Genomic DNA, 27,688 nt, shown 5'->3' on the forward strand with positions numbered 1-27,688 from the left:
TGATAAACAGATTTGATCTTGACCGACTCAATTAAGGTATTAGTGTTTGTTCTATTAGACAACAAAGATCGCATTTTTATAACTTCGTTCAAATAATAGTTGTACCCGTACGGAATTCTTCTGTTTCTCGGTATGATCTCTATCATCATCTCTATTCCCTTTATCCATTCTCCTATCCTACCTAGGTCTATGAATTTCTCTATCAATTCCATTACCTTATCCTTACCCATGAGGTTCCAACATTTGATCCTTAATTTGCCTAGGAGTTTTTCCCGGGCATCCTCCAAAATAATGGGATTATACATCCCAACTCTATCCCTTGGAAATAAAAAGGTAGCACCGAAGAAAGGAAAAAGCGAGATGGTGGTTTTTGTTGTTCCCGCGAAGCGAAGATCATTCGCCAAGCGAATGAAGTGGGTCAACCTCTTTTTGGCTTCGGCCAAACACTTTTTCTCGCTGGTCGAGCTTTCTACAAAAAAAGCGATGCGAGAACGTATTCTCTTATCTAAGCTTCTTCCCTGCGCATTCGCTCCCCCCATCGTAGATGGTTCAGCCACGCCCGGTGTCACGAAATGATTGAGAACTACGACGGGGTCGAAATGAATTTTGTTCTTTCTATTCAATAAGTATTGCATTACCGAATAATTCAAGGAGGGGCGCACTGCAGGGAGGGTCCTTTTAAATAGATGACCCGCCGGGCCGTCGGAGCGGGACTTCTTGGGGAAAAAGAACTTAAAAAACTTCGTTTTTCTGAAGGAGTCGTCATTTTCTATCAGGAACGCTATGTCATTTACAACCCCGGCGTATTTCGGATGCTTGAAGGCCCCGCTGACCCGAAGTGATTTAGAAAGATTCTTCTTTATCGATGGTGATCGGTCATGGTATCCATAGCGTTGCTTCTTTTTCGGCCAAATCCTAATTTCGTTTTGCTTCCCCCCTATCGCTAGGGCGTCGAGCCTGATCGGCTCGACTCTTTTCCCTGCCCTCCGGCCTCTCACTTCGTTTCGTTCTTCTTCTGTATTGTAGCTGGAATGAAGACACCCGATCGGCCCGACTTTCCCCAATGCCCACCACCGGTCCTTCACCTTTCCGGGTCTGGATTTTTCGCGTCGTTTCAGTCGTCGTGGTCGACGGGGAAGAAAGAAATGAATGAATGTTCTTTTGGGAAAATGTATAAGAATACACCTACCGAGACGGAAGCCAAAGGTGAGTCTCGCAGGTGGACGTATCGAACCGAAATAAGATCTCAGATTTACATCTTTATACACTAATTTACCATAATAATAAATAGAGTCAATGGTGACTCCCTCCAACCTAAGGGACTGGGGAATAGCCGCTTCTTTCTTGCTTGATAGAGGGGCTTCCATTCACCAACGCAGACAACAAGTGCTCTCCGAACCGTGCTGGATAGTCACCCATCACACGGCTCTCAAACCCAACCTGTGGTGAATCCCGGGAGACAAGGTCAAAGCGCTTGATCCTTTGCCCCATACTTTGAGATGCTTCTCCCCGCCGATCAAGCAGCGACGCTGCTCGTGATAGGCTTTGCTTTAAGCCGCTATCGTTCGGTTCGAATAAATAAAGTCAAGTCCCCTCCGGTCGGTTCGCTCAGGTGGTCTTCCCTTATCTTCTCTAACGTTCAGAGTAGTTCTGGTTTAAAAAAGGAGCACCGGCCGAGCGCCCTGAATGAATAAGAAATGGACAGCAAAGGGAATCAATGATTCTTATTCAACCGAGTTGAAGTTAGCAACATGTCGATTACACACCGGAGGTTGGTAAGAACTGAGGGACAATGCCCCCCTAACCTAAGTGGGCCTACCAGCGAAACAACTGGTACTGGGTCGGGGGTGGGGGGTTGGTTTCGTGCAAGGCCTTCGCAGCAGGAAGAGGCAGTTGTCATTTGAAAGGAAAGGCCCTTTGTATAGGGTTCCAAACCTGCGCACCCTGATTCCAAATTTCTATGTTATTAGTAAAGCCTAAACTTATTGAAAACTAAAGCGCTAACGCTATAATAATTATAAAAATAGCAACCTTTCTCGCCTTATAAAACAAAACAAGTTTACTTACTAAAAAAAAAGAAAGCGGCAACAAGCACCTTCTTTCTCACTTTCTCAAAGTCGCTTCTTGCTTTAGAAAGATTGCAGCGTTAGCGCTTCTTGACTAATAACATCATAGAAAGAGTCAAGGCTCCTCTCCTTTTCTACGAATCTACAACTCTCTTTACTGAGCGAGACTCCATCCGTATCCCTACTAGTGGTTTTGGTTTTATTGAACATTTTCCATTTTATCATTTGTTTGACAGCCTAAACTAGGCTCCATTTTAGATAGGTTTTCGGTCTTAATAAAAAAAAGGTCAGGGGCGCGTCGGAACGGTCGGTGGCTGCTTAGTCTCATCCGAGAGTCTAATCTCTTTGTACTTCTTTTTTATTTTCAAATAAAAAAGAAGGGGGTCGATTTAGGCTCCTTCCCTTCCACTGCATAGCTGCGCTAGCAGGTACTATGAGCCCTCTGTCCCACGCATCTAACCAGCTCGCGTGGTTCACCGGTTCCACCGAAAACTCTCATTTGTTGAAGCGGAGCATAGTGCGCTTTAGGCGCCGAGCGAGAAACGTCTCTTTCTTCTTTCGTTTCGGTTTATTCACTGATCTGAAACTTAGCACTAGTTTTCTTATTGATTCCAGGGGCGGCGGCTTTCTTGAATGAAGTCTATCCGAACCGAATTAGCACTTCTCAGATCAGGCTAGGCCTCTCCAGCGGAGCTGGGCGCGGGGCCCTGGATGCGCTAGTGATCGGCACATAGGGGGTGGTAGCCCGGCTTTCTCGGCCTGGTATCCTGCACCTCGCGTTCATGATATCCACATTCAACTGCGCCCCGGAGACACGGTCGAAGCACGCCCGCCCAGTGTGCTTCTTTCACGACATGCTCTGGTCCCGGGTGTCTTCAAGTGGTCTTCTAGCGTTAGAAGAAGTCGTGTCCGTCCCGGACATCTGCCTTGTACTTTGAAAGGCCTCCCAACCCAAGCTTTTTTATTCAACATATATATAGGACAAACTGAAGGAAAAGACTGACCCATTCGGTGACTTTCGTGGTCGCCCTCACTGAACCGACTTGAATCTGAACTACGATTCAGATCGAGTCTTACCGAAATCGGATTTCCTTTTCGTGCCATATGCGCTTAGACTTTCTTTATTCCCCTTTTTTCTTCCCGGTTTAATATTTGTTCTCGAAAGTCTTCGTTTCCGTGTAGAAGCAAACTCTTCAAATTGTTGACCAACCTTTCCTTCCATGATAGAGGCAAGAACACTCTCAGGCCAGGCCTTACTCTAACCAACCTCACACCACTCCATCTTTTACACCGATGTATCGTACTCTCTCGACCAGGTCATCATAAGAAAATACTGCGGAATCTTTCCGAAGTGAGAGAAGGAGGGAAGGCGCGCTACAACTAACATAACAGCCAGCTGAAAAACGCTAGCTAGCTAGGCTAGCGCGCAATGGCTTTCTCTGAGAGGGGCTCGCTTCTTCAAGCCCCGCCCAACCTATACAAGGTGCTGCTCGCTTTCTCTCAGCCACCGGTGGCTTATGTAGTGGTCGGCATTCCTACGTGCTCCTCTTTGCCCCCTACTTAAGAATCCAAAGGTCACCTTTGGCTGTTGTCTTGACGCTTTGGTTACGAAAGTCGTCGGGGTCTAGGTTTGTGGATGGATTTAGTCAGCGAAAGTCCCTCAAACTCAATCAATATCAACAACATGTCGTGACCGGTTAGGCTTGGTTGATTTTGTCAGAAAAGAAAGTAGGTTTCGGGGGTGGGTTCATTGATTAGTACACCTCCGGTGCTGATAAGGTCGGGACCGTGGTCGTCCGTCTCCGGTTTGCCGGCCGATAAGATCTCTGAGATTGACCAGCCAGCTGGGTTGGTTTGGCTATTCCTTTCTATTGAAAAGAAGGAGTCAGCTGTCTGCGCGAGTCATCTTCTTCTAGGCTCCGCTGGACGACACGGCATTCTCGTTTAAATAGAGGCCGGCCGCACTTGTGATGGTTCCCAAAGATCCAATATATATATGACCACTTAGGTCTACGTTGCCACGATATTGTTCTATGGAAGCGGGCGGGCTGTTAGAAGTTCGGCCCGGTTTTTTTTGTAGGGGAGGGATTGACCTTTTTAACGCATATTCAGTCGTACCGGCATGGCCCCACTGATTTGTTTTCGATCGGAGCATCAAGCAGCGCAACCCGGTTCTACTTGACTAAGCCCCGTGCTCGTCCAAGGAGGGAGTTTGCTTTACCCAACCCCCTTTTTGATAACAAGGCAGAAACCCCCGACATTAGTTTCGAATGAAGAATAAAGAGTGCCCTGCCCCAGCAAGCACCTACTCCTATCAAAATGAAAAGCGTGACTTTACTAAACAAGCAAGAAAGGCTCTTTACTAATAACATAGAATCCCGCTTGTTGCTTTCTCCGCATGCTTGAGCGCATTAATAGAATACATATATATATAAAAAAAAAGGCTTTACTTGAGTTTTCAATAAGGTAGGTTTCTTACTTAGTGCTTGTGCTAAGGAGCGCTAACGAGCAAGAAAGGGCCCCTTACTCTAAGATAGGCTAAGGTTTGAAGACGCTCGACCAACAACGTAAAGGAAGGGGTGATGTTAGAGTAAGGAGTTTAGGCTTTCGCGCAGCTCAATCCCTTGCTTTGTTCTATAGTAAGGGACCTTTTCAATAAGGCTCGCGTAGGGGCGCTCACGTTTTTTGGCTTACCTAAAATCTTCGATTTTTAAGTTGGTAAAGACCCATCCCTTGTTTCAGTCAGAATGAGTCCCCGGGACCCCGGGACATTGGCTTCCGCCAACAGTGGACTATTAAGGATCGCATCCCGCGCATATTCTACATTATAGCCAGCAACTGATTCAGCTTCCGCTTCTGGGAGATCAAACGGAGCTCGATTTGTTTCTGCTAGACGAGAAATGAAGAACATAACCAATACAGGGAACAAGGGAATACCGGACCATATCTGCTTTTGCGCCATGACAATCTCACTCGAATTACGGGGACCTACACATATTAGTACAGTAGACCGGGGTACCCGGCCAGAACCACACGTGCAAGTTTCCCTGCATGTGGCTCGTCCGCGCTTTCCGAGGCGCAGCCTGTGACTCAGCATGGGTTCCAGGGAAGGGGGCGTCACACTTTCGTGTTTAGAGCATTGTCCGAGTGAATAGGCAGCGCCTACCAAGCAAAGCTTTCTTGAGGAGGCTGGGCTGGTTCCCTTTCGGCGCCCGCATTTGATTTCTATTTTGGGGCAAGGCAAGCCCCGGGAAAGTATAGGTTGGCTCCCAGCTCCATCTCGGCCGGCATCCAGCTCTCGAGGGGGTGGAGTCCTGGAGCGAACTACTCATTGCTGTCTTGCCCCAACCCAAGGCCGTTAAGGTTGGTGAGGAGCATTGTTTTTAGGGGGGGAAGCGTGGTTGACAAGCCACTTCGAGGAAGCGACTGGAGTGCTTTCATCAAATGATGCATATCATATGGGCTGAGCCATTCCCATCCAAAGTGGTGGCCCGATTCGGCCTGGCCTGGTCGGGAAGAGATTCACATAGAGACTTTTGCTATCCGGGAATCTCTTTCTATGTTAGCTAGCGGGGGCGGGCTTTCCTATGATAGTCCCGCTGCGGCCTCTGTTGGTGGGAATATAGGCCGTCACGTCTCATCTTGACTTGGCTATACTTGTATGTAGCCAGCCATGTTAGCTTCACATGAGAGCCCTTTTTTGAAAGGCTAAAAAAAGGCACTCATCAGTCCCTTTCCTATTCAGCTTTGCCGCCTATTAAGAGAATAGGTCCCGTTCAGCCCGCCTTTATTCATCTATACCAGCTGCCACGCACGACCCAATAGGAACGATTTAAGCGCCCCTCTCTAGATAAGAAGCAGAACGCGCCATCACCTACAGCCCTTTCCTCTGCCGGGGACTTCCACGAAATGAAAACGGGCGGCATCGTCGTATGCTCGACATTGGTTGCCCTGGGTTAAATCCCGGAGCACTCCTATGGCCGATCTGTCACCCAACCCACTAAAAAACAAATAGGCTTGACCCCGTCCCGTTTGGAGAATGACCCTTATGGCATGGCTTAGTCAGTTATTCTCGCAGTTCAGATAAGATTCGGACCGCCACTTCTCTGAAAGCATGGTTCTTGCCTTCCTCTTTCCTCCCCCCTTGGAGCTCGTCCATTCGTTGGGTGATCCCTTGCTCTCACGTTCGAGTGTTTGCTCGTCGTTTAGGCCGGTGAGTGAGAATTCTGCTCATTGCAGTCACCTCCGGGGTTCTTCGCACCTGGATAGTACCAGGACCCTTGTGCCCCGGCCCTTGATCAGATAAATCCGCCCGTCCTATGACCAAAAACGAAAAATGAGCCTTGCGACGAGACGCGGACATTCCCCATGCTGCGGTTCCCTCCGGTCCGTTCCCGGGTTGGGTTAGGGGAACATCCGAGCGATTGCCTTCGCGGATCCAAACGCGCTCACAAGGCGCACAATAAGAATAAGACCAATAGAGACTTCATAAGAGACCATTTGAGCTGCAGATCGTAATGCTCCTAGAAAGGCATATTTCGAATATAGAGGAGTTAAAGTTCCCAACAATCAACGAATGGATCATAACCTTCTTTGAACCGTACGAGCGCGTCCTCTGTCACCCCCCACCGCGCTTACGGCTCTATACCCCAACCCAACTTGCTCTGGCCCCTTACCTTACCTTAAGCCTCCCTTTCTATTCCTCGGTAAGCGGACCGTGGGAGCATGAGGGGGGGCGGTATCCGCTTTTGACTGATAGAAAGCATCTATCTTTTGTCCCTCCTGACCGAACCCGAAAAGAATCACTTTATGCCACTTTGTACACTTTAGTGTAGGCACCTTCTTGAAACGTGCCAAGCTGTGGAAGAGAGGTGCCAGGGGAATCAATGCTCTCAGCTGAAACAGGGCTTGAAGCCTTCGAAAAACCTTTCTGCTCTTTTCTTCCTATCGAGTGGCGTCAACCGGACTTCAAAATGGAATAGCTGATCGAGCTCTTTGGTACGCGGCTTTTAAATTGAGCTGTTCTTGCTACTCCCATAAACTAAATAAATTGGGTGGGTAGGATAAGGACTATTATCATACAGCTCTTTTTCTTGCTCTTCCGGTGCCCTTTTATTATATCTTGGCTCGTTGCGCCTGTTTGACCAATGAGAGTCCAGACTGGAGCTCATCTGATTCATTCTTCCGTTTACTCATTCGTCAGTATCGTCAAAAGCAGCTGAACTCAATCCCGATGGCTACCATTACAGTGTCGATTGGCATTCCGCTTCTAAAAAGTTTAGATATACAAAAGATGTGACCATGATTCTATCTTGGTGAGAGTGGCGTGACTTGAAGCTGCACGGAGACCATTTCCTTTTCTTGCTCTCGTGCTGGATGTCATCTCGGCATATCGGTCGGTTTAAGATGAATCCGGGGGAGGGAGAAATCCTCCATTGGCCGTTGACCTTTGATTCTCTTCTCTGAACTTAACTTAGGCTAAGATTGAGTTGAATCCGCCTCTCTTCCGTATTCCTCAGCTCGAGTTTCTGTTGCTCTTGAAGCCCTTTCTTTCCGGCTTCCTTGAGTCAGCTCGGTAGCTAGTCTAGTAAAATAGCCTTTCTTCTCTTCCCTTAACTTAATAGGGGTTGCTCCTTCTTCTCGTCCACTCGGGAATGAAGCCTTACCCTTCGCTACTAACCTGTTAAATGGAGTTGAGCTGGCTACAAAATCCATTGCTTCAGTGATGGTTGCTTCCTCAAATCAAAGATGGGTGGCAGGGTCTTGAGAAAGAGTCCACTGCTGTCCAGTCATAGTCAGTAGGAGCTGCTCCGGCTCAGCTCGATCCAATTTCAAAATGGCACTCCGGCCTTGTAGTACCTCGCTATCCTCTGTTGGTAAGTAGCCATTCTGAACTGAGCTTGCTTTCTTAACTCTAAAATTAGGTCGAAGTTGGTCCTCAACTCTTCTTCGTTGGAACCCAAATTTGGAAAAGTTCTGTTAGGTTCTTAGTAGCAGTCGGCGACCTTTTCTTCTTTTACTTCACATAGCTTTTCGTCTCCTTGATAGCTGGAAGTTCTCCAAAAGTATGAAAAGCTGGAGGACTTTGTACCAGCCATTCCAGTGTGGTTGAATTTTGTTCAACAGCCCAAGGAATGTTCGCCTTTGTTATGTTATTTCCACTGCTTGAAGTGATTGTTACGACCACGAAGAAACGACGAATCCCAACTACGGATATATAAGAGCCAAAACTACTAAGGGCATTCCATCCAGCGTAAGCATCTGGATAATCTGGAATGCGACGTGGCATACCCGAAAGCCCTAAGAAATGCATGGGAAAGAGGGTCAGATTCACCCCGAAAAAAGTGATCCAAAAATGGATTTGACCTAAAGTTTCAGGGTATGTCCGACCAAAGATTTTACCCACCCAATAGTGAAATCCTGCAAATAAAGCAAAAACGGCTCCCATAGAAAGTACATAATGGAAATGTGCTACCACATAATAAGTATCATGTAGAGCAATGTCTAGCCCAGAATTAGCCGGGACTATTCCAGTGAGTCCTCCTATGGTGAATAAAAAGATGAACCCTACAGCAAATAACATGGGTGTTTTGTATTGTATCGAGCCCCCCCACATGGTAGCGATCCAACTAAAGATTTTGATTCCTGTGGGGACAGCTATGATCATGGTAGCTGCGGTGAAGTAGGCACGGGTATCAACGTCTAAGCCCACAGTAAACATATGATGAGCCCAAACAAGAAATCCAAGAACACCTATACTGATCATGGCATAAACCATGCCTAGATACCCGAAGACCGGTTTTCCCGAAAAAGTCGAAACGATATGACTTATGATACCGGATCCAGGCAGAATGGGAATATACACCTCTGGATGACCGAAGAACCGAAAGAGATGCTGGTATAATATGGGGTCCCCCCCTCCTGCGGGATCAGAAAAGGTTGTATTAAAGTTTCGATCGGTTAATAACATTGTAATAGCCCCTGCCAGTACCGGAAGTGATAATAAAAGTGGGAATGCTGTTACTGGAACGGACCACACAAATAGGGGTGATCTATGCATAGTCATTCCAGGTCCACGCATGTTGGAGATAGTTGTTATAAAATTTATAGAACCTAAAATGGATGAAACACCAGATAGATGAAGACTAGAAATTGCTGAATCAACTGCTCCTCCAGAATGGCTGGTAATACCACTTAAGGGCGGATAGACCGTCCACCCAGTGCCGCTACCCACTTCTACTAAGGCTGAGCTTAATAGGAGCAAGAGACTTGGTGGCAACAACCAGAATGAAATATTATTTAATCGTGGAAATGCCATGTCAGGTGCACCTATCAGAATCGGAACAGACCAATTACCAGATCCACCTATCATCGCCGGCATAACCATAAAAAAGATCATTAAAAAAGCGTGAGCCGTTATTAAAACATTATAAAGTTGATGATTCCCACCAAGAATTTGATCGCCGGGTCGTGCTAATTCCATACGAATCAATACTGAGAAGCATGTGCCCATCACTCCAGCAATGGCACCGAAGATGAGATATAGAGTCCCTATATCCTTGTGGTTGGTGGAGAACAGCCATCGGACCGGATTTGTCATAAAATGGAGAATCTTTCGTTTCCTTCCTTATCAGAGAGGGGCCCCTTCTTAGGGAGCGGGGCTTTTTTCTTGAAAAAGGGGGAGTGAGAGGGTAAGGAAAGAGGGGTGGGGAAGGCACTAAAAAAAAAAGGAAAGCCCTCACTTTATTGATGGGAAATTTGGATCCCCTTTTCCTCTCAACCCCTCCCCCCAGGTTCAGGAGAGGGTCAACGCAAGGATCTTACTTCGAAGCAATCTCTGGAGTTTTCCCTTATCCGAACGGGTCTTGCAAGAAAAGATGATTTCATATTGAGCTCCAAATATACGCTATTGGGATAGGATGGTTCCCACTAGCTCTCCCCCCTAAGAACCGCACGTGCGAGTTCCCCCGCATACGGCTCAAGTGGCGAAGGTTTGAAGACGCTCGGCCAACAACGTAAAGGAAGGGGGCGCGAAAGCCTACTTTAGAGAAAGGCTAACGACGCGCATCCGTTTTCTTGCTGGGAGAGGAACGAATCCTTCGCACTTGGTAAGCGCTTCGCTGTAGCCAAGCTTACAGCTAGCCTATCGCCTAGAGCCAAGCTTCGACCGCGACTGCTCGTCGCTTCTGGGCGCCTTATTCCGTCACCCGAGATCCAAGTCAGCACCGGCAAAGATCTCTTGATTCCTCCCTTACTATTATCACATGCGGGCCGCGACAAGCTACCTGTCGCCTATCTCACCCCCTTTCTTTTCTTATTGCGAGACCTAGATCATTTACTGTCTGGCGATAAAGAAGAGAGGCCAGGCCACATTCTCGTCGGCGATACAAACATCGTCTCCAAGAATGGCATACCTAGTAAAGCGCTGTCCTGGGTACACCTTTTCTGCACAATAAAACATCACTAAGTGATGTGTTAAAGTGAAGAGAGGCCAAGAAGACAGAAAGCCAAGAGGTTGTCCTACTCTAAAGAATACGACACCTCGAACTGAGCGAAGAAAGGTACTTCAAAGATAGATCTGCTGAAGATTGCATCTAAACAATCTCCAACAGACTTACCAAAGAAAGTTCTAATAAGGTTAGTCTTCAGACTTAGGGGCCACCTATCGGTGGCAGACTTCAAGTCAAAAGAATAAACCTTACTGAAACCTTTTCATCTATCCAACGAACGGTCGGAGCTGATTCAAAGTTCCATCCATTGGAATAGACCGAAGCGATGAGGAAATCATGAAGAGGCTTCAATACCCTTTGATTCACAAAGTTACCTATGGCGAATATCCGTCTCTTACCAGCGCCAGCCTCGGTAGATTGCGATAGTCTACCAGGGGAGCCTGAGTCAATAGACTCACCGAAGTGTCTAGACCCGAAAGAGAGTTGATGGTACTCTCAGCGGTCTCTGTAGACTATGGAGATATCTCTTCATTCTTTTGGTTAGAAGGGTCTCGGATAAAGGGGACCTTAGAGGAAACCCTGCATCATAGTCACAATGGCTATTGATGTACAAACCAAACGATTTCATGACGCAGATGGTAGGGTAGAATATTCCTCCACGCGTCTTTTCACCTTTACGGCCTCCACGAAGGTCTCGCTTTCCAGGCTCCCAACGTACCCCTTGACACAAGGGAGTTGAGAGAAAACTAGGAAAGTACCTTAGGATCAGGTCTTTAGATAAAGCGACAATATCATTTCTTAATTGAGACTGTCTTGGCAGACCGGTGGAAGGGGTGACTATCGATTTCAATATCGATCTGTCAATCCGTTTCGCCAGGCGAAGAGCCCGACAAAGACTAAAGAGATATATGAACCCATACATAAGTCGGCCTTCAGATCCTTCTTCATAATCATTTTGTGATGGAAGGAAGGTATAATGGTATCCTGACCTCGTCAGAGACACTGGCACAGGTAATAAACTGTGCGACTTACTGACCCCTGCATACGCTTGCTGTAAGCAAGTTGCTGTTTGTTTTTCTTAGAAAGCAGTAAACAGAGGGCTAGATCGTCGGTTTAACTGAATTACCTGTTTGGCAACGAGGTATGCTCCTATACAGAACAGAGTTCCTTGGTCAGACCGCCGGTAGCTATTATTAGTATTATCTTTTGATAGATACTAATAGCCCAAGATTTTCAAAAATCTTGTGCCATTTGATGGTCTTAAGATACAACAGTTTGTCAAACAAATACCTGGAAGAATTCTCATGTCTTTCCTTATCAGGTTTGGGTACCTGATGCAGAAGTCAGTCATTGGACTAACCTCCACTGGGACCAGATCACCGCCCTCAAATGTCAATACTAAAGTATAAGGCATTTGCGAATCCAACCGGATTCATTTGACAAACTGGTGTATCTTAATAAACACCAAAACTCGCCTAAACGACTGAATGTCGCATCAGTCGTGGGGGGGCACCTAGTTAACCAAACCAAACAAATGGGACTCCATGCGTCGTGGAGTGAGGTTAAACAACCAAATGTTGAGATAGAAGACCCAGATCTCTCCGGATCTGTATCTCGCTACCGATTGTTCGCCTCATGGACAGTCGGCACCCTTTCTGGCAATCCGACCGCAAGGGGTGATTCATCCCTTACTTACACCAACTGGGTTTAAAAACCCAGTCGATGCCACCCCCTTTCTTATTATTAGTAAGATAGGTTGCCCCTTTCCCCTCTCTCTAAGAAGAAGGTAAGCATCCCTCACTGCCGATCGCCTTCCCTTTAAGTGAGAAGGGGGTGAGCCTTCGCTTTTTGGATCGTCTTCTGCCCAATGTCAATGTGGTACCCTCCCTTTTTTGGTTCCCATTGGGTTTACCTTGTTTACAGGTCGACCCCATGGCAGCAAGAAAAAAGGCGATCTTGTGCTATACTCCGGTGATCTCTTTCCTACCGAGGCACGCAAACCCCCATCGTGTCCCAGATCACACACATTCCGTAAATCGAAAGGGGAAGCCTACTCATCCATCAGCTCCTCTCGTAGATCGGTGCGGTTTTACGAAGCGTCTAAGCACAGTTCACTCGCGTTGATCAATCAAGAGCTTTGCCGCCACTCCTTAAGGTTACCTGTTTATCATACACTTCTTGCATTGTTTCCCACGCTTCATACCCCCTCTTCTCTTCTTAAGGTAAGGTAAAGGGCCAGGCATGGTGGGGTAGGAGCATTCTGCCGGCAATCTTTTTGGCTTGACCAAGAAGTCTTATGTCCTCCGAGTCGCACGGCGTTTTAACCGAAAGAACTTCTTTCGCAATTCATGCTTTTCTGTTTTTATGACCAGAAATTGTTTCTTGATTTCCATTTCAAATTGTTCTCTGGACTTTTTATCAATATGAGGTGATCGTAACACAGTATATAAGACTCGTGATTCAGGCAATCCAATCTTCCGTGTGTAAGGCCCAAAATGGTTTTCCAAAAATGGGTGATCAAAAGATCGAATCACTATGCGTATCTTGGTGGTCGTTACTTTTGGTGTTCTTTCTTTTTGGCCGACTCCTCTTCCTGTTCTATTGATCAGAAGCATCCAGCAGCGCCACGCCAGTAGAAAGAGTTAAGCTACTAAGCTAAGCTGCTGTTGGGGAACTACGCTATTGGGATAGGATGGTTCCTACTAGCTCTCCCCCTAAGAACCATCCTAGCTACAGATTAGATCTATAAAAGAAAGCAGCTCCTCGCATCCCCAACTACGAGTGCCACATAACATCATAGTAGGCATCCGTAAGAAAGCCGTGCTGAATAGCCTCATCCCCAAGCACTGCCCGAACAAGGTCGGGCATGGTCCATTCCGGGGGTAATACCCTCCCGGTTTCATGCACACACCTCGTGTATTCATTACAAAGATTCGCAAATAATTGGTCCAAGTCAGGTGGAGCACTCTGCGCGTCGGACGCTGTTTCCGAATTAGTTGAAGTTGATGAAGAAGGGAAGGAAGTATCCATGAGAAAGTCCATATCGCTCCGAGTTGCATTACCATAGACTATGATGTCCATTTGGTTCCTCATTTTTCTTTTTCCTATCGTGAGAATTCTGCTCCCCCCAACAAGAGGAAAGACTTCTTTGTTGTCAATCGCCGGTTGGGTTTACCAATCGAGAAAGACATGGGACTTTTTGGGCATTACAGTTCCAAATAGCATGATTTTCGATCTCGTACCGCTTGCTTCTATCTATAGAAAGATTCTCCTCTCCAACTGAACTACTACCGGAAAAACTGCTGACCTATTCACTACCAAGATTGACCTGAGTATCCGCCTTCATGCTTACACGTCCCCTTCATCCTCCTTGGTCCTTCCATCCCTGTTTTTTTTCCTCACGCTTCTCTTCCTAGGCCTTTCGGTTTCCCTTTCAGAAGTAAGCGAGTGCTACGCCTCCCTGTAGAGTCTATTTCAAACGAGTTGTGATTTGTTGTTACAAAACAAAATCCATCATAATGTATGGGAACTTTTCTTTATCGTTGATAGGCTTCTCGATCTTAGCGGATCGTTGGCCTCTCTCCGGCTCCGTTTCGGTGCACTCTTGGCCCGCCGCCTTCTCAATCGGGATAACTGTCAAGATTAGCCTACCGATGGATTCAGACAGATAGAATCCATTACTTACGTCATTTTTGGAAGGATTGAATTTCGCTGATCGGATCGCCACACCGGATGTCTTTCTTACAAAGAAAGAGGAAAGGGGCGAAGCGCTAGTTTGAATTGAACCAACGGACTGTTCAGTCAGATAAAGAATTCCATCAATTCAGTAAGAAGAAAAGCCCGAGGCTTATCAGCGGACCATATGAAAAAAAGATAGAAGAAACTCTGCTGAAGTAGGGATTAGGGGTAGCTCCCTTGTCGACCAAGGAAAGCGGGTCAGTTGATTGGCAAGCCGACTGATACGGCCCCTTCTTCTGCTGCGGTTGAATCAGATAAAGCTGGTTAGATAGAGTAAGTGGAGATGAACATCTTAAGTGATTTATTCTTAATATGCGCTCTTCTTTCCCCCTATCGCTAGGGGCCTTGCCTTTTTAAATGAAAGGCTACATTCGATTCTGACAACGGGTAAAGCTACTGCCCAGCCCTACCTTTATGCAGGAATTGACCAAATAAGGAAGATTTTGACCCCCAACGAAAAAGGAATGGCATTTTCGGGGAATAGCCCGCTTAAATAGACTAGATTGAAGAAAGGGAGGATATCCGAAAGGCTCAGAGAATGGGGATAAACTACTCAGGATATCCTGATAACTAACCCACCTCGAGCTGATTATGAGAAACCCATTTACGCCTTTGAATGAGAGTTTTGGGATATGGGGCCAAACCCTCTTCTCTCTTTCGCCCATCTACCTCGGCTGCCTTGTCTTCTTCAGTTGGAACATAACCCAGCCTATAAGTTGCCTTGTGATTCACAAAGTTTGGTGACCCCTTGCTCTTTCTTCCCCAAGCCAAGTCCAGGGAAATGTCCCATCTCTATATGAGCCACGTAATGATTTGCATAGGATAAAAAGAAAGGGGCACCCTTTCTATAGCATTAACAAACTGGAACCCGGTTAGATTAAATCCTGCATTGTCATCCTTCACCTCGAAGAAAGCTGTCTCCCTATCAGCATCTCCATGGATAGTAAGAATTCCCCCATCTCTTGGCATCTTGATCTTTTGTTGTAACGAAGAAGGAACAGCACCCAAAGGCATGGTTACATGGCCTACCCAGTAACAGATTCAAAGAAGCAGGGATATCTAGTACATGGAATTCAATATTCGCAACGCAACCACTGGCCCTCACTCAACCCTCGACCGCTTCGTAGCCTCTTTCTAGGTTGCGTTTGACTTCTTCAAAGACGAAAGACAACCGGAGTCTTTGCTCCCTGGATAAGTCTCATCCGATGTCGCAACCGATGCTTAAAAGATCTTCTCAGTCTTCGATCGATCATTCTCTGCTTCATAGAGGAGGGGGTTCCCAGCTAACAAGGAAGCGGGATTTCAAATAGAGGTCAATTCTAAACTGGACCGAGATGGCCTATACACCAATTTACCGGCACCATGACCCCCTGTACCTTAAAGGGGATTGGGAGCCTGTTGTGATGGGCCTACATTCTCCCCTGCTCCGGCAGCGTTCGCCGAATCCACTCGCTGCCTTACCGAGGAGGGCCCTATGTCTTCCCTGGGATCAGTGTCTCTAAAGTGCTTTTCGTAAGCCGGTCAACGGTTGGCTAAGATCCTCTTGATGACTTCGGAAGAAAGCTTTCACTCTAGTTCCGGGGAGCTTGACGACACTTCCTTACTAACCTGTATTAGACTATTCCAGAGAAAAGGCGCAATCAGACGAGATGGGGATAAGGGAAGAAGGAAACTGGAAAGGCGGCTAGCCTTCGCTCCTCTCGAACTTAGATACGTAGTGAAACGACTATACGTATCTTTTCCCTCTTTTTTCTTGGTAAGGAATTCCTTCAGGAGTTGATCCAGTGGCATCAGAGTGGATTGATTTCCTTTCCACCATGGAAAGGAACTAAAAGAGAAAGAGATAGACTGAGATCCAGACATCGCCTAAGAGGAATAAAGTGAGGAATGCCCAAAGGGATTATCTCCCTTCCTTGAATGAAGAAAGAACTCATTTTTATATAGACAATTAGATGAATAGCCGCATCTTTATCTTTATGATCTCAAGGGGCAGGACTTTTTCTCCTATCCAAAATTGCATAAGTAAAGATAAGTAAAAAAAGGTCTGTACCTATAGGATATGGATATAGTTCTAGGAAATCCCCTAAGATTTCACATAGTCCTTTAGCTTTTTCAATCAATCTTCTTTCTTTTGATTTTATTCTCGGCTGGTTTTGAACGCTGGTTGATATTCCAATACGTCAGTTAGTTAACATTCGATCCCCCTGGAAGACTAAAAGAATTTCGCTTTCCTGAAAAAAGGAAACTTACGGAAGCATCTATCTCTATCACGCACTTCAATCCGCACATGATTCCTCTTTCTATACTCAATTACGTAAGAGTCCAACTAGCTCGTCTCTGTCTGGCAGTTTAAGCCTTGGCCCACCAGCTTCTTTTCAATCCAGGAGCTGCATGATAAGAAAGCTCTCGATCTGGGGATACGAACTATAGCACCGGCAGGTGTGCGTTAGTGAAGCTTGAAGAAGCTAATAGTTCGTATTCGGCTAGCTTCAGTTAGTTAAATAGACCAGGTAACCTAGCATCCTCACCCATTAGTACCTAGCTTCCCTTCGCTCACGTCCGAATCCATCATTGTTGGATCGATATCCAGTTCCACCAGCGGCGGAGACAGTTGGATAGGCCCCCCTAGCAGTTGCTTCAGCTAACAAATTGGAATAGGTACAACTGGTAAAGCTACTAAATCGACTTGAGCAAGGGATGCTGGCTCTAGAACGGAGGGAAAACCGCAATAGTTCAAATCAATCGGTAGATGAAGAATTCATTGTCAAAGCATAGCCTCTTTATTTATATGGACGTTGCCTGCCTGGGTTGAACAAAAAATCCCTATTCCGGAGTCATCGATAGAATATCCAGGGCCTATTCCTTTCTTACTTTTTTTATGCCAATGTTGGTGACTGGAGATAACTCTCTTCAATTATTCCTGGGATGGGAGGGAGTAGGCTTGGCTTGAAGGCCCTTATGTTTTTGGCGAGAGAGGGACCGAAGTAAGACAGTGAAAGAGAGGGACTTCCTTCTTTCACGTACTGAAAGGAAGGCCTTTCTCATAGCGAGTAACCTTTATTTTGGTTGCTTTCGTGAGAAAGGGGATGGGGAGTGGTGAGGAGGGCCCCATCCCCCAGACTACTTTACAGAATGGAATGGATTCTACGTACAGGAACTGGTTTAACTTAACAAAAGGGATCGAGAACTACATAGATCTGAGACTTTCCTTCCTCGGTCTGGGAGGTAAGTTATGTAGGCGTACAACTCTTCCTAGGTTGTATTCGATCACGAATGACCAAAGAATCTATTAGTAGTATGCCTCAGAAGACCTTCTCGCAGATGATTTCTAGTCAGTGTGCCGCGAGTGGCTTCTCGATGAATAAGCTGCGATTGCTCTTGTTGATACAGTTTCATTTTTTTAGGCAGTTTCGTATTCTACCCGTCTTACCTGATGATTAGGATTTGCTTTCCCTATTTGAAAAAAGGAGATCTGTGTCACTCTCACTATGCTTCACACATGAAATTATAATGCTTTCAAGGGCTCGAATAGATTGATTTGAGAACTTGTTTCAAAGGCTGGGTTGCCCCGGGGGAGAACTTTAAGAATCTCTTTCGCTCTCGGATCTAATTCTCTGCTTAGTGACTCGATCTCTCTTTCTTTCGAAGCTCGTGCACTACTAATGGCCTCGGAGTTAAGCTTAACTAAACTCCATAAACCGCTACGCCCCTTAGCTGCCGGGAAGTGCAAGCTTTGCGAACCAAAAAAGCCTGCCGATGAAACCCGTTCCCTCGTGCTTCCATTAATGACAGATACATCAGTAGAGGTCGGCCAAGCATGATCAAGGCAGGTGAGCCCTTCCCGCTAACCAAAGGCAGAATTTTTGAGAAACTTGGACCCATTTAAACAAAGTTCTAATTCCCGCTCCGACCCGGGTAGACAACACCTGAGTGAACACTACGCAACCGAACTGATCATGGGCCAGAACACCCTATTGGGTTGGGTTGGGTTGGGTTGGGCGACAAAGTGGACCTTTACCCGAAGCGTAAAGCGGATTCTATGACGCTTCCAAGCCCACAAAGGCGAACGAAATGACGTATATAGATAGAAATCGCTACTGATGCAACTGTACGAAAAGTTGTCTAGTGATCCAATAAGTAGACATACATAAGAGGGATAAAAGGTGGGCGTTAAGGACTAGGTCAAGGGAAAATGCAATTCAAAATGGCAGTCAGTCTTTCAAGTTCCTCGTCCCGCTTTCGACAGCAGGATTGGATATGATTGGTGAGACTCCTGTGCAATCTCCGCCGGGCCAGCAAACCATCGCGGATTCGATCGCAGGCGTCTATGCTGTAGCAACTAGAAAACAAGGATTCTCGGCCAAGCCAAGTAATAGCGTATATAAGGATGTAGATTGATTCTATATCTGTGGCACGAAGCTTTCTCTCAAGATCCTTGCTATCGAGACCATGTGAGACGGCTGAGTAACCATTTGTGTTGACCGCTAATAACCCAGGTCACATTGCGTGCGGGATGTGTCAACCGGCAATGCGAGGTCGTATAGATCATTTCTTGTTAGCAAGGATGGGGAGAGCTTCACGGCTAGAGGAAGTCCGCCGATCACGCTACGAACAGTTTGATTGTTCTAGGAATGAAAGAACTGCTTTCTATTAATACGGGACTTTACAAGGCGGATGCTGGTCCTCCCCTATTTCTAGTGTTTGGCCGACTCGACTGGACGGCTTGTTAGCAAGGCAGGATTGGCCGGATCGGACGGACGGGAGAGTACCCACGAGGGAAGATAACGGGCTACTCCTACACCCTTCTGTCTGAGAATGCTTCTTTTAGATGAAAGGAATGGCATTGCTACCTTTCCGTACCAAAGCAAATGTCTCAAACAGTAAGGGAATAGCACACCGAACGGAACATAATCTGAAACCGGGGCGGGAAGCCGTCAAACAAAGAAATCCTATACTATAGTTCCCAGGCCGGGCGGAAAGACTAATTACGGGGAAGCCAGCAAACTAACTCTCTACGGGGCAGATAACAAACCAGGCGAAACAAACAAGAATACCTCCAAGTTCCTCGATGGCCTATTGGAACCATACAAACAAGTATACGCGGTCAAAGAAAGACTAATACGGGTAAGCTTGAAAACAAACTAGACTATCCAGCCGAGCCAGCCCCGCCGGAAAGACTAATACAGGGAAGTCTAAGCGGTATAAGCGGTCTATGGGTAATACGGGGCAAAACATACTGATTTCCACGTCGGAACAAACAAACTAGAATACCTTTAAGTTGAAGTAAGTTTAAGGCGGGGGTAAGCAAGTTTAATACGGTTAAGCCGTTAAAAAAAGAAGTTCCCAAGCCGGGAAAGCTATCATACGTGATTCCACTATACTTTCAAGCAAATGAAACAAACCGTAAGGAAAGGGGAGGCACTACTGTAACCTATAAGATCTGGAGTATGCAGCCCAGCCCTACTAGGGCTTTCTTCCGACTTCAAAAGGCCTGGTGGTGGAAAAAGAACTATCGTAGAGCCGGTTTACCACGCAGAGGCAAGAATGAAAGCAGCAGTTCGAGCAGATGACCTTGAAACTCTTGAACCAATAGTAGGTCCAGATGCACACATGGTTTCATTTAAGGCTACAGACTCGGCTTCTTTCCCTTACTGTCTGTCTCCGTCGACGTCGAATTTTTCGTTTTTTTTATGCCTATATCCGATTAGAGCATTTCATTTCCTATTTCCAAAATCTTGCCTGGTCGAATCTTTCGCGGAACATTCCAATATGGAATGAAGCTTAGACACAGTCTCTAAGGAGGAAGGATCGATGGTTTTGAGAAGTCTTCAGGTTTCATTCTCTTATGATAGATAGGATAGCGCCGTCCCCTATTAACGATAAAAGAAAGACAGGTTCCCTGGTTCTGTTACATCAAACGTTTAGTTCTCTTCCCGGAAACCACTGAATTACCCCTCTTTGGGCATATAAAGATTGAGTAAGAAGGGTAAGCCATTTGACCATAAGTTCACAGCTTAGGATCAGAAGGAAAGATTCCATCCCGTCTTTACTTTAAAGCAATGGTCTACGACTCCGCAGCTTGCTTAGGAAAACTCCTAAGTTATTTTTTATTTTTCTTCTATCGCGTTAAGACAAGCCCTAGTCCCAAGCTAAAGAGCATATTCATCTGCACCTGAAAGGATAGGGATGAAGTTAGCGCTTAGAGCTCCTCTCGCTCAAAGATTTATTGGAGAGCTCCTCGTTGCTACTATGAATATGAAAGGAAAGGGCAGTGTCCCAGGTTTAGCTAAGTTTGAGTAGCACTTCCTGTGTGAGAAACTCACTAAAACTACACCAAAGAGGAGGGGCATAGGGAATCCCGTACCGATGCGACTAGACACCGCCGGAAACTGGCGATCAAGTCTACGATATGAGTCTTCGTTGAACTCATTTGAAACGAAGACTCATATTCCTCGCCTGCAAGAAAGATGATAAAAAGATCAACGCCTACTTGCTCCATGTCATTCTTACTGACTGTACCATCACAACAAGGTATTTTTCTCGGAAAGGTCAAACCCTTCAATCCTGAATTGCTAGTTTTCAATCTCGTCCGATGGCCGGAAATCAGAAACAAGGCTTCCAGAACTCTTATTCATGGGGACGGGAAAGTTTATAAGAGGACGGAGCCCCCTCTTCGGGAGAGATTCCTCTCCGTGCCTCATCGTTAGTGATGAACTCTTCCGAACAGATTTTCTCTAGAAGAGGTTTAGCCCTTTCCATTTTTGTCGATCTTCCGCTACGGCTCACTGTACGTTCCTTTAGCTATAGGCGTGTCCAATCCGATAATAGTCCGTTCCACACATAGTGCAAGGAAGCTCGGTGCGATGAGCTGAAGGAGAGAGTATGTTCGATGATGCCGGAATAGTCCTTTCCATTTCTTCCTAAATTTAGCAAGCTTGACAACAGGAGGGGATGTAGGAATTGCGCATTACGCATGAGCAACCTTATCCCAGAAAGAACTCGATGGAGATGGATTGATCGGTTGGATGATTCCAATTAATGAATAAGAGTCAATCCCTGTTCGATCGAAAGAGCACTTCGACCTATATAATCTAGTAGGACATTGCCTCCTAGAGGGGCTAGGAGTTCAAAGATTCTAGTCCATCCAGTCCCAGTGGCTCCGCGGTGCTCCTTCCGCGATACGCACTAGCACGCTCCGAAGCAAACGAGCTTGTACGCATGCTTCTAGAGCTACTCGATTCGCTACAGCACCTGGCGCTTGACCCCATCGAAAAGGGCAAAGTTCCTCCACTGAACCGTCGTACCGAATCATCTCCGTCAGAGCAGGCATATGTCGGCTGGATCGATAAGAGTGTGAGGAAGAATGCACGGATAACAATAGTCAGGTAAAGGGCGGCTAGGCTACTATTAAGAAGGAGAGTGCGCGCATCCTTTCACTGATAAGACGGTGCAGACGAAAAAGAGTCTGTATGATCGTCCGCTATCATCAGTCTTCGTTTAACCAACATTACTGCATTGCATATAGAGAAAAGCCCCTCTAGCTCCAGGTTTCAGGAGGGGTACCCCCTTATACATACGCTATAATTTGACTACTAACCGCTTTCACTTATTTATTTGGATGGGGCAGCTTCTACTCCTTAAAGCACTATAGCTTCCTACAACTGGAAGTCCGCAAATCGTCATATATAAAATGAAGATGCTCGCAAGGGAAGGAAGCTATGGAATCGGCGGAGAAATGTTGTGTTATATATGGTATTGTAATATATAAATAGGATCTGATTTGTAATTGTAAAAAAAAGAAAAAGAAAAGCGTCTTGCTTGATCATTGAATTGAGTGCGGTGCGCGGTAAGACTGAACCACCATTGATCTATCGGAGATTCAAAACTGCTGATAATGAAGACAGATATATATAGAAAGTGTTCAGTGCACTAGCTCAACCTCTCTTACTTGCTCCTTTTTTCACTCTAGCTACTCTACTTATCGCTACAAGTATGGAGCTCTATTTGTATACTCGTTTCAGATATTACACTAGCTCTTACTCTAGCTCTCCTTGCTCGCCTATCTCTATTTAAAATAAGTAAGCAGAGGAAGTGAAGGTTGGAAAATTACATAAGAGATAGGAAAGTTCCACACGCGGAAGACGCTAAATGGTAGAGCATAGCTTTCCCAGGCTAAGGTTGAGAGGAATGAGGCAAATCGCTTGCTTACTTGAGTTCTGAAAGTACCGATTTCCTGATCTCGGAAAAGTACCAGATCTACTTTCTATTTGTCTGAAATCGTCCCGATATCAAAGCTTTCTCGAAATGAATGAAGATAAGATTAAGTAAGGGCGCTATGTTCAGATTCTGAACCAAAGCACTAGTTGAGGTCTGAAAGCCTTATGAGGAGAAGGTAAGATAAGGGGAAGAAGCGGGGTAGAGGAATTGGTCAACTCATCAGGCTCATGACCTGAAGATTGCAGGTTCGAATCCTGTCCCCGCCTAATCATCTGAGGCAGACTACGGCCTCGAGATTCCGTGGGTAAGTAACCCAGTGCCTTTTTCAGGAAAAAAAATGAAATACGAACAACCGCGTAGGTCGTCACAAGTAAAGTAGTAAAAAAAAAAGAAAGCCATGCCTATCACAGGCCTTCTAGTTCCAGTGCTCACTTTGATCTCGGCCCATTCTTTATTTAGAATGATAGGAATGCCGAATTCTATTCATCTCATTTGTGCCTTTTTCCTCCTGTGTTGTGTAAACGTCCATTTCCCTAAAATGTGTAACTCTCCAGTAGTATATATGATTCGTATTTGTTTGGCATCCCTCTTTTGCTATAGTCTTCGTGTCTATCTATATTCTAGTATTGGTTTTGTATTTTCAGATCTTGTAACGGTCGTTATCGGGGCTTCTTCGGTTTCTGGTTCGGGTGGGAAAATTTTTCCCCATTCCAGCCCAGCTACCTCCTCGTCGGAAGATTCATTCGGAATCCAGGTCCTGTCGGAGCCTTGGCCCGTTATTCACAATGAGACCCTTGAATCCTCCATGAGGAATAGAATTAGGGTACTTGAAAATACGGATTGCATTTTTCTCCTTGATAAGGAGAAGGGGGAATATTGGGCAGAAGTCAAAAGAAACCTCGACTCTTGTCCTTCTCAACAAGAATATAACCGAGTAATAGAGTTTGAGAGTCGCGATCTCCAAATCAGAGAACTACGACATAAAATAAATGTTTATCAATCTTTCAACAGCTACTGCGAGATAATCAACCTTGGCGGATAGGGCCATTTACAATCCGCAATCAGCTTTTGTTGATTTGTTAGACGACAACCGAACGGAAATTGATGAACAAGTCGGAAGTCCCTTAGAGAGAGACCGCCGCGAGCCGCAAAACCAAGTTGATTGATTTGGCGCTCGGGTGTTGGTTGTTCGGTTTATTTTATTTTAACTTTGCTTCAGCATGCGTTAACAGCTTGGGGTACGATGACAAAGAGAAGTTCGGCTTGGCTTTTCCAGGCTTAAAGAGCTATGAACTCTAAGTCACGGTACGGGCCCTTTATATATAACTTGTACGAGAAGTAGGGTAGGTGTAGTACGTACGCATATATACTTGTACTTGAAGCACGGTAGGTGTATACGTACGCATGGAGTTCTCGCATGGACTGACGCCTAGGAGTGAGAGGGTTGGCTAAATGAAGAGCTCTATTCCGGTCCATAAAGTGAGGAATCAGGTAGCACGACTTAAGGGTCGATCTTAATAAAGAAAGGAGAAGATTCTCAACCCATATGAGACAGGGTAGCCGCCTAGATTGTTACTGCTGCTGAGCCTGCTAAGCTAAGCCACATGCAGACTTCGAGTACCTTCATGTAGAACAAAAAAGATACCAATCAGACCACACCAAGTGCTCTTGAGAATAGGCTTACTTCGAAATAGGAGCTTGAATGAACGCCAGGGAATTCCCTTTTGGAATGTTTTTTTTATATAGTGTAGGTAAGAGTTAAAGATGCTTGTACTCCTCCCTTACTCTAACGTTCTTAGGCGGGGGCAGGATTCACCAGCACGAGTAGCAAGATAAGTATAAGTCATCGTAGTGTAAGGTCCAGATTAAGCGATTTAGCCTGCTGAAGATGCTCCAGTTCTGTTGACTCAGATGCTCGGGATGAAGATTATGAGCCTGATGAGCGTGATCGATAGCCCGATGCTCGTGGTAGAGATGAAGAGCTACCTCTTCTATTGGTTCAGTAGTTGATTCATTAGTCGAATCCGTTTTTGATTATGCAATAGATTAAGAGAAAAAGTGCACCTGCATCAATAGCAAATCCAGTAGCATAGGCAGTTGATCCATCCATTGAAAAAAATCCTACGTAATGCCGATGCATGAACCCCTCTCGGCCCCCAAAGGTCCGAAATCACCGTACGCTCCTCCATATCCCACTCTGGAGGTAGGGCACGAGAATCTTCTATTTTTCTTGAGTGGAAGTAGGAATGGAGTGGCTCATGCCAGACCGGAGAAATCCTACTTATCGGCTAGCTCAATCGCAAATCGGGCATCCCCATGATAGATTTAGCCAGCTTCTTAGCTCAGCCTCATGCAGACCTTCGGGACTCGCCATTCTCACTTCTATTTTTATGAATTCTAGATATAGGATTCCATTTCGTCTCCACAAGTTAGCCTGTCTGCCTGCAAGGCCCAATCGAAGCTGATTGTCCCCGTGGCGGATAGCGCCCCTTCACTCACTTGTGGTTTCGCTACTCTCCTAAACGGGAAAAAGCAAGGGCTTACCTTAGAAGCTCTTTTAAGTTTCCTTTTCACTAAAAAGAAAGGGCCTTCTAGCGATAGAGACTAACAAGGGAACTTACCAATACTAAAGGCGGATCGATCAGGCTGAAGTGTAGCATCTCAAGCTTATCTTTCTTTTGCACCCGCCTACCCTGTACTGCCGAACGTTTGCTACAGTTAGATTATTATAATATATATAATAAACCGATTCGATTCAAGTGATTGAAACACAGGACCCTTTTCCACAGTTACAGGACCGTTGCGACAGTTGTTGATACCGAAAAAGTTTCCCTCAGACATCTCGACCGGGAAGTAGCATATCTTTCAAGAAAAAAATTCGGAAAAAACCAACCCTAAAAGCTATCTTGAATAAAAGAAGGGAACCTTATTCGTGGACAGATGAGCGTTTGCGACGTTTACAAGAGTTAATACCGAAACAGACAATTCCAGATGCCCTCAGACAGATACCACTAAACAAGTAAAGGACAACGGACAGTATTCGTGGATATAGCGGGAAGACCTATCATTCAAGGAAGCGGACCGTTGACGACAGCGGGATGGACAGATGCTACTCAAAAAGCCGATTATCGCATGTTTTTAGAGGCCGTACTTGACCCATCCGACCCCTGTAGTCGCGATTTCGCAAATAAAATAGACCTTTCCGGACCTTTTCCTCATGGAACGATAAGACCGATGCCACTATCGCCTCTTGGCTTGCTTTAATAGAAAATATTCGACTGGCTGGAAGGAACGTTATACGACTTTTTGACTTTGCAAGAGTAGTTTCATCGGTGGAAGGGAGGGAGAAGGTTGTTCGACTGAAGCCCGACCTCTATGATCTGAAATGAGTGCGGAAATGTCCCTTTAAGAAAAGGATCTTTACAGAAAAAGAGCTCAGAGGTTTAGTCAGCTATTGTCCGTCCTATTTTCTTTTTTCTTCTCGATGAGAGGCTTCCCCAACAGCACTGGTTTGTCAACCTCCATGGTCTTTCCCAATCCAATCTTTTTCTATTACTGACACCTGGAGCCAGCAACAATTGCTAAAGCAACTCCCGAACCTAATTCCTAAGGTCACATACCTGTCGCATAAAAAGAAAATGCATATATAGTTGGAATCTCCAATAGGGCAGGCATTAATATGAAAAGGTTTACTTTCCAGCTGGGACATCATCCACAGCTAGATCTTATAAAGAAATTGCCCATCATTTGCACATCGATACGTGCCTGCTACGCTTCCCCCTTGTCGGACTAGGAGCTCTACTAGGCTTGACCGTGGGAAATTGCTTTAGTAGATCGAAAGGGCAAAGAGAGCCACCCGGTCATCATGGATAAAACTACCACTCTTTCAATTGGCGTCTAACCATCTTCTTCTCACTAGGGCCGGGGTTGGTCTTTCTAATCAATCAGAAAATTCACCGGTGGATTGATTGATCTAAACCAAAGACTTGATTATAGGAGAAAGGCGTTCTCATACCCTGATACCCCTTTGTGGAAACCTAGAACAGAAGAAAGTCTCTTTAGGATTAGGATGGCTCTGTCCTAGCTAGACCGAGTCACAACTACTTATTATATTCTAGAAGACTCGGGCACACTTCCCTATACTTCTCCTAAGTGACATCAAAATCCTCTTTCAGCCGATTCGAAAGCAGCAATAGATGAGATTTGGAATCAGACAGAGGGTTCACGCCTCACCCTTCAAAGGGGGGACTGGGGAGTTAAGACTTCCTTGCTCTTAGGCCCCTTTAAGGCTTAGGGAAGGGGCCAATAAGATCAGGAAGAAGGAGATTGGATCCCTCCCTTCCATATGGTTGTTAGCTCTTCTGTGTCGTGTCAAGCCAGTTCATGAATGAATGGCAATCATGAGTGTAAATCGGCTTGTTAGGGTCCGGTCGTGGCCAAGCCTCGAATCGAATCCTGGATCAACGCCCTTTTTCGCTTAACCCATTCGTTCAGAGTCGACAACTGCAGATAGGCCTCTCCCAATGCAAGGCAAGGTGAGTTTGTCGGGCATGACGTGCTTGTGCCTATCCCTTTCAGAAATAATAGATTGCGATTGCAGCTAATCCAGTTGATCCTGTATAGGCGGAGGTGAGGACGGGGGGCGAAGCAAATTGAAGTTTATCCTAAACTAAAGAAGTCCAAGTTTTCGTTTTTTCCGGGTATGAGGCAAAGCCAGAAGTGGTTTATCCAGGCTGGTTGAACCCCCGAAAGAAGCACCAATAGCATAAATAGCTATCATGGTTGGAGCGGAGCATAGATAGCAAAGGTATGGGTAGAGGTCAAATGCACACATCTACCAGGTAGGTGGTGAAAAGAATTCCATACCCGCCTAAAATAACTTAAGCCTAAAACGAAGTAAGAGGCCGGGTCAACAATCTAATAGGTTGCGTTCCCCCCATTCGAGAAGAGGAATCCTAGCTAGCTACTGGATGGAGGGCGGAGTAGAAAAGTCATTGCACAGGGGTAGCATCAAGAGAAGAGCGACTTCCACTTCATAGTTGCTTTCTCCAACTGAGAGGTAGACTGCTTAGTTGGGGCGGGAACTCATACTGCAATAAGAGGGTCTGCTAGACGAAAGATTAGCCTCGGACCCTATTCGCTCACATGCATGGATGAGAAGAAAGAGGATCTCGGGAGGGTCAAACTTTGGACCTCGGAAAGGGCCTCTGAAAGTGG

At 45.9% G+C, this 27,688-nt stretch overlaps 3 protein-coding genes and 1 non-coding gene across 4 annotated transcripts; 1 reads left to right on the forward strand and 3 right to left on the reverse strand.

The window, feature by feature from the left end:
- Positions 1 to 27: 27 nt before the first annotated feature.
- LOC130960036 (ribosomal protein S3, mitochondrial-like) lies at positions 28 to 4,778 on the reverse strand. The gene is given in 2 exon segments (XM_057885395.1): positions 28 to 295; positions 297 to 4,778. Coding segments are annotated over 2 exon segments (1,107 nt in total). The 5' UTR covers positions 1,368 to 4,778; the 3' UTR covers positions 28 to 259.
- On the reverse strand, positions 4,777 to 5,163 carry LOC130960033 (NADH-ubiquinone oxidoreductase chain 1-like). Its single transcript, XM_057885393.1, has one exon. It carries the CDS (start codon positions 5,161 to 5,163, stop codon positions 4,777 to 4,779), a length of 387 nt encoding a protein of 128 aa, XP_057741376.1.
- Positions 5,164 to 5,198: 35 nt separating this feature from the next.
- Positions 5,199 to 12,813, reverse strand: LOC130960035 (cytochrome c oxidase subunit 1). Its single transcript, XM_057885394.1, has one exon. It carries the CDS (start codon positions 9,664 to 9,666, stop codon positions 8,083 to 8,085), a length of 1,584 nt encoding a protein of 527 aa, XP_057741377.1. The 5' UTR covers positions 9,667 to 12,813; the 3' UTR covers positions 5,199 to 8,082.
- A 9,850-nt stretch (positions 12,814 to 22,663) lies between these two features.
- TRNAM-CAU (transfer RNA methionine (anticodon CAU)) lies at positions 22,664 to 22,737 on the forward strand. Its single transcript has one exon. It is a non-coding gene; the product is annotated as a tRNA-Met (tRNA).
- The last annotated feature ends 4,951 nt before the right edge of the window (positions 22,738 to 27,688 follow it).

This window comes from Arachis stenosperma, unplaced genomic scaffold (genome assembly GCF_014773155.1).
Source record: "Arachis stenosperma cultivar V10309 unplaced genomic scaffold, arast.V10309.gnm1.PFL2 arast.V10309.gnm1.Scaffold_100041, whole genome shotgun sequence".
Taxonomy (NCBI): domain Eukaryota; kingdom Viridiplantae; phylum Streptophyta; class Magnoliopsida; order Fabales; family Fabaceae; genus Arachis; species Arachis stenosperma.

What these genes read in the sequence shown, in the direction of transcription:
- LOC130960033 (XM_057885393.1), bottom strand. Translation starts at nt 5,163, where the DNA reads ATGCTGAGTCACAGGCTGCGCCTCGGAAAGCGCGGACGAGCCACATGC.
- LOC130960035 (XM_057885394.1), bottom strand. Translation starts at nt 9,666, where the DNA reads ATGACAAATCCGGTCCGATGGCTGTTCTCCACCAACCACAAGGATATA.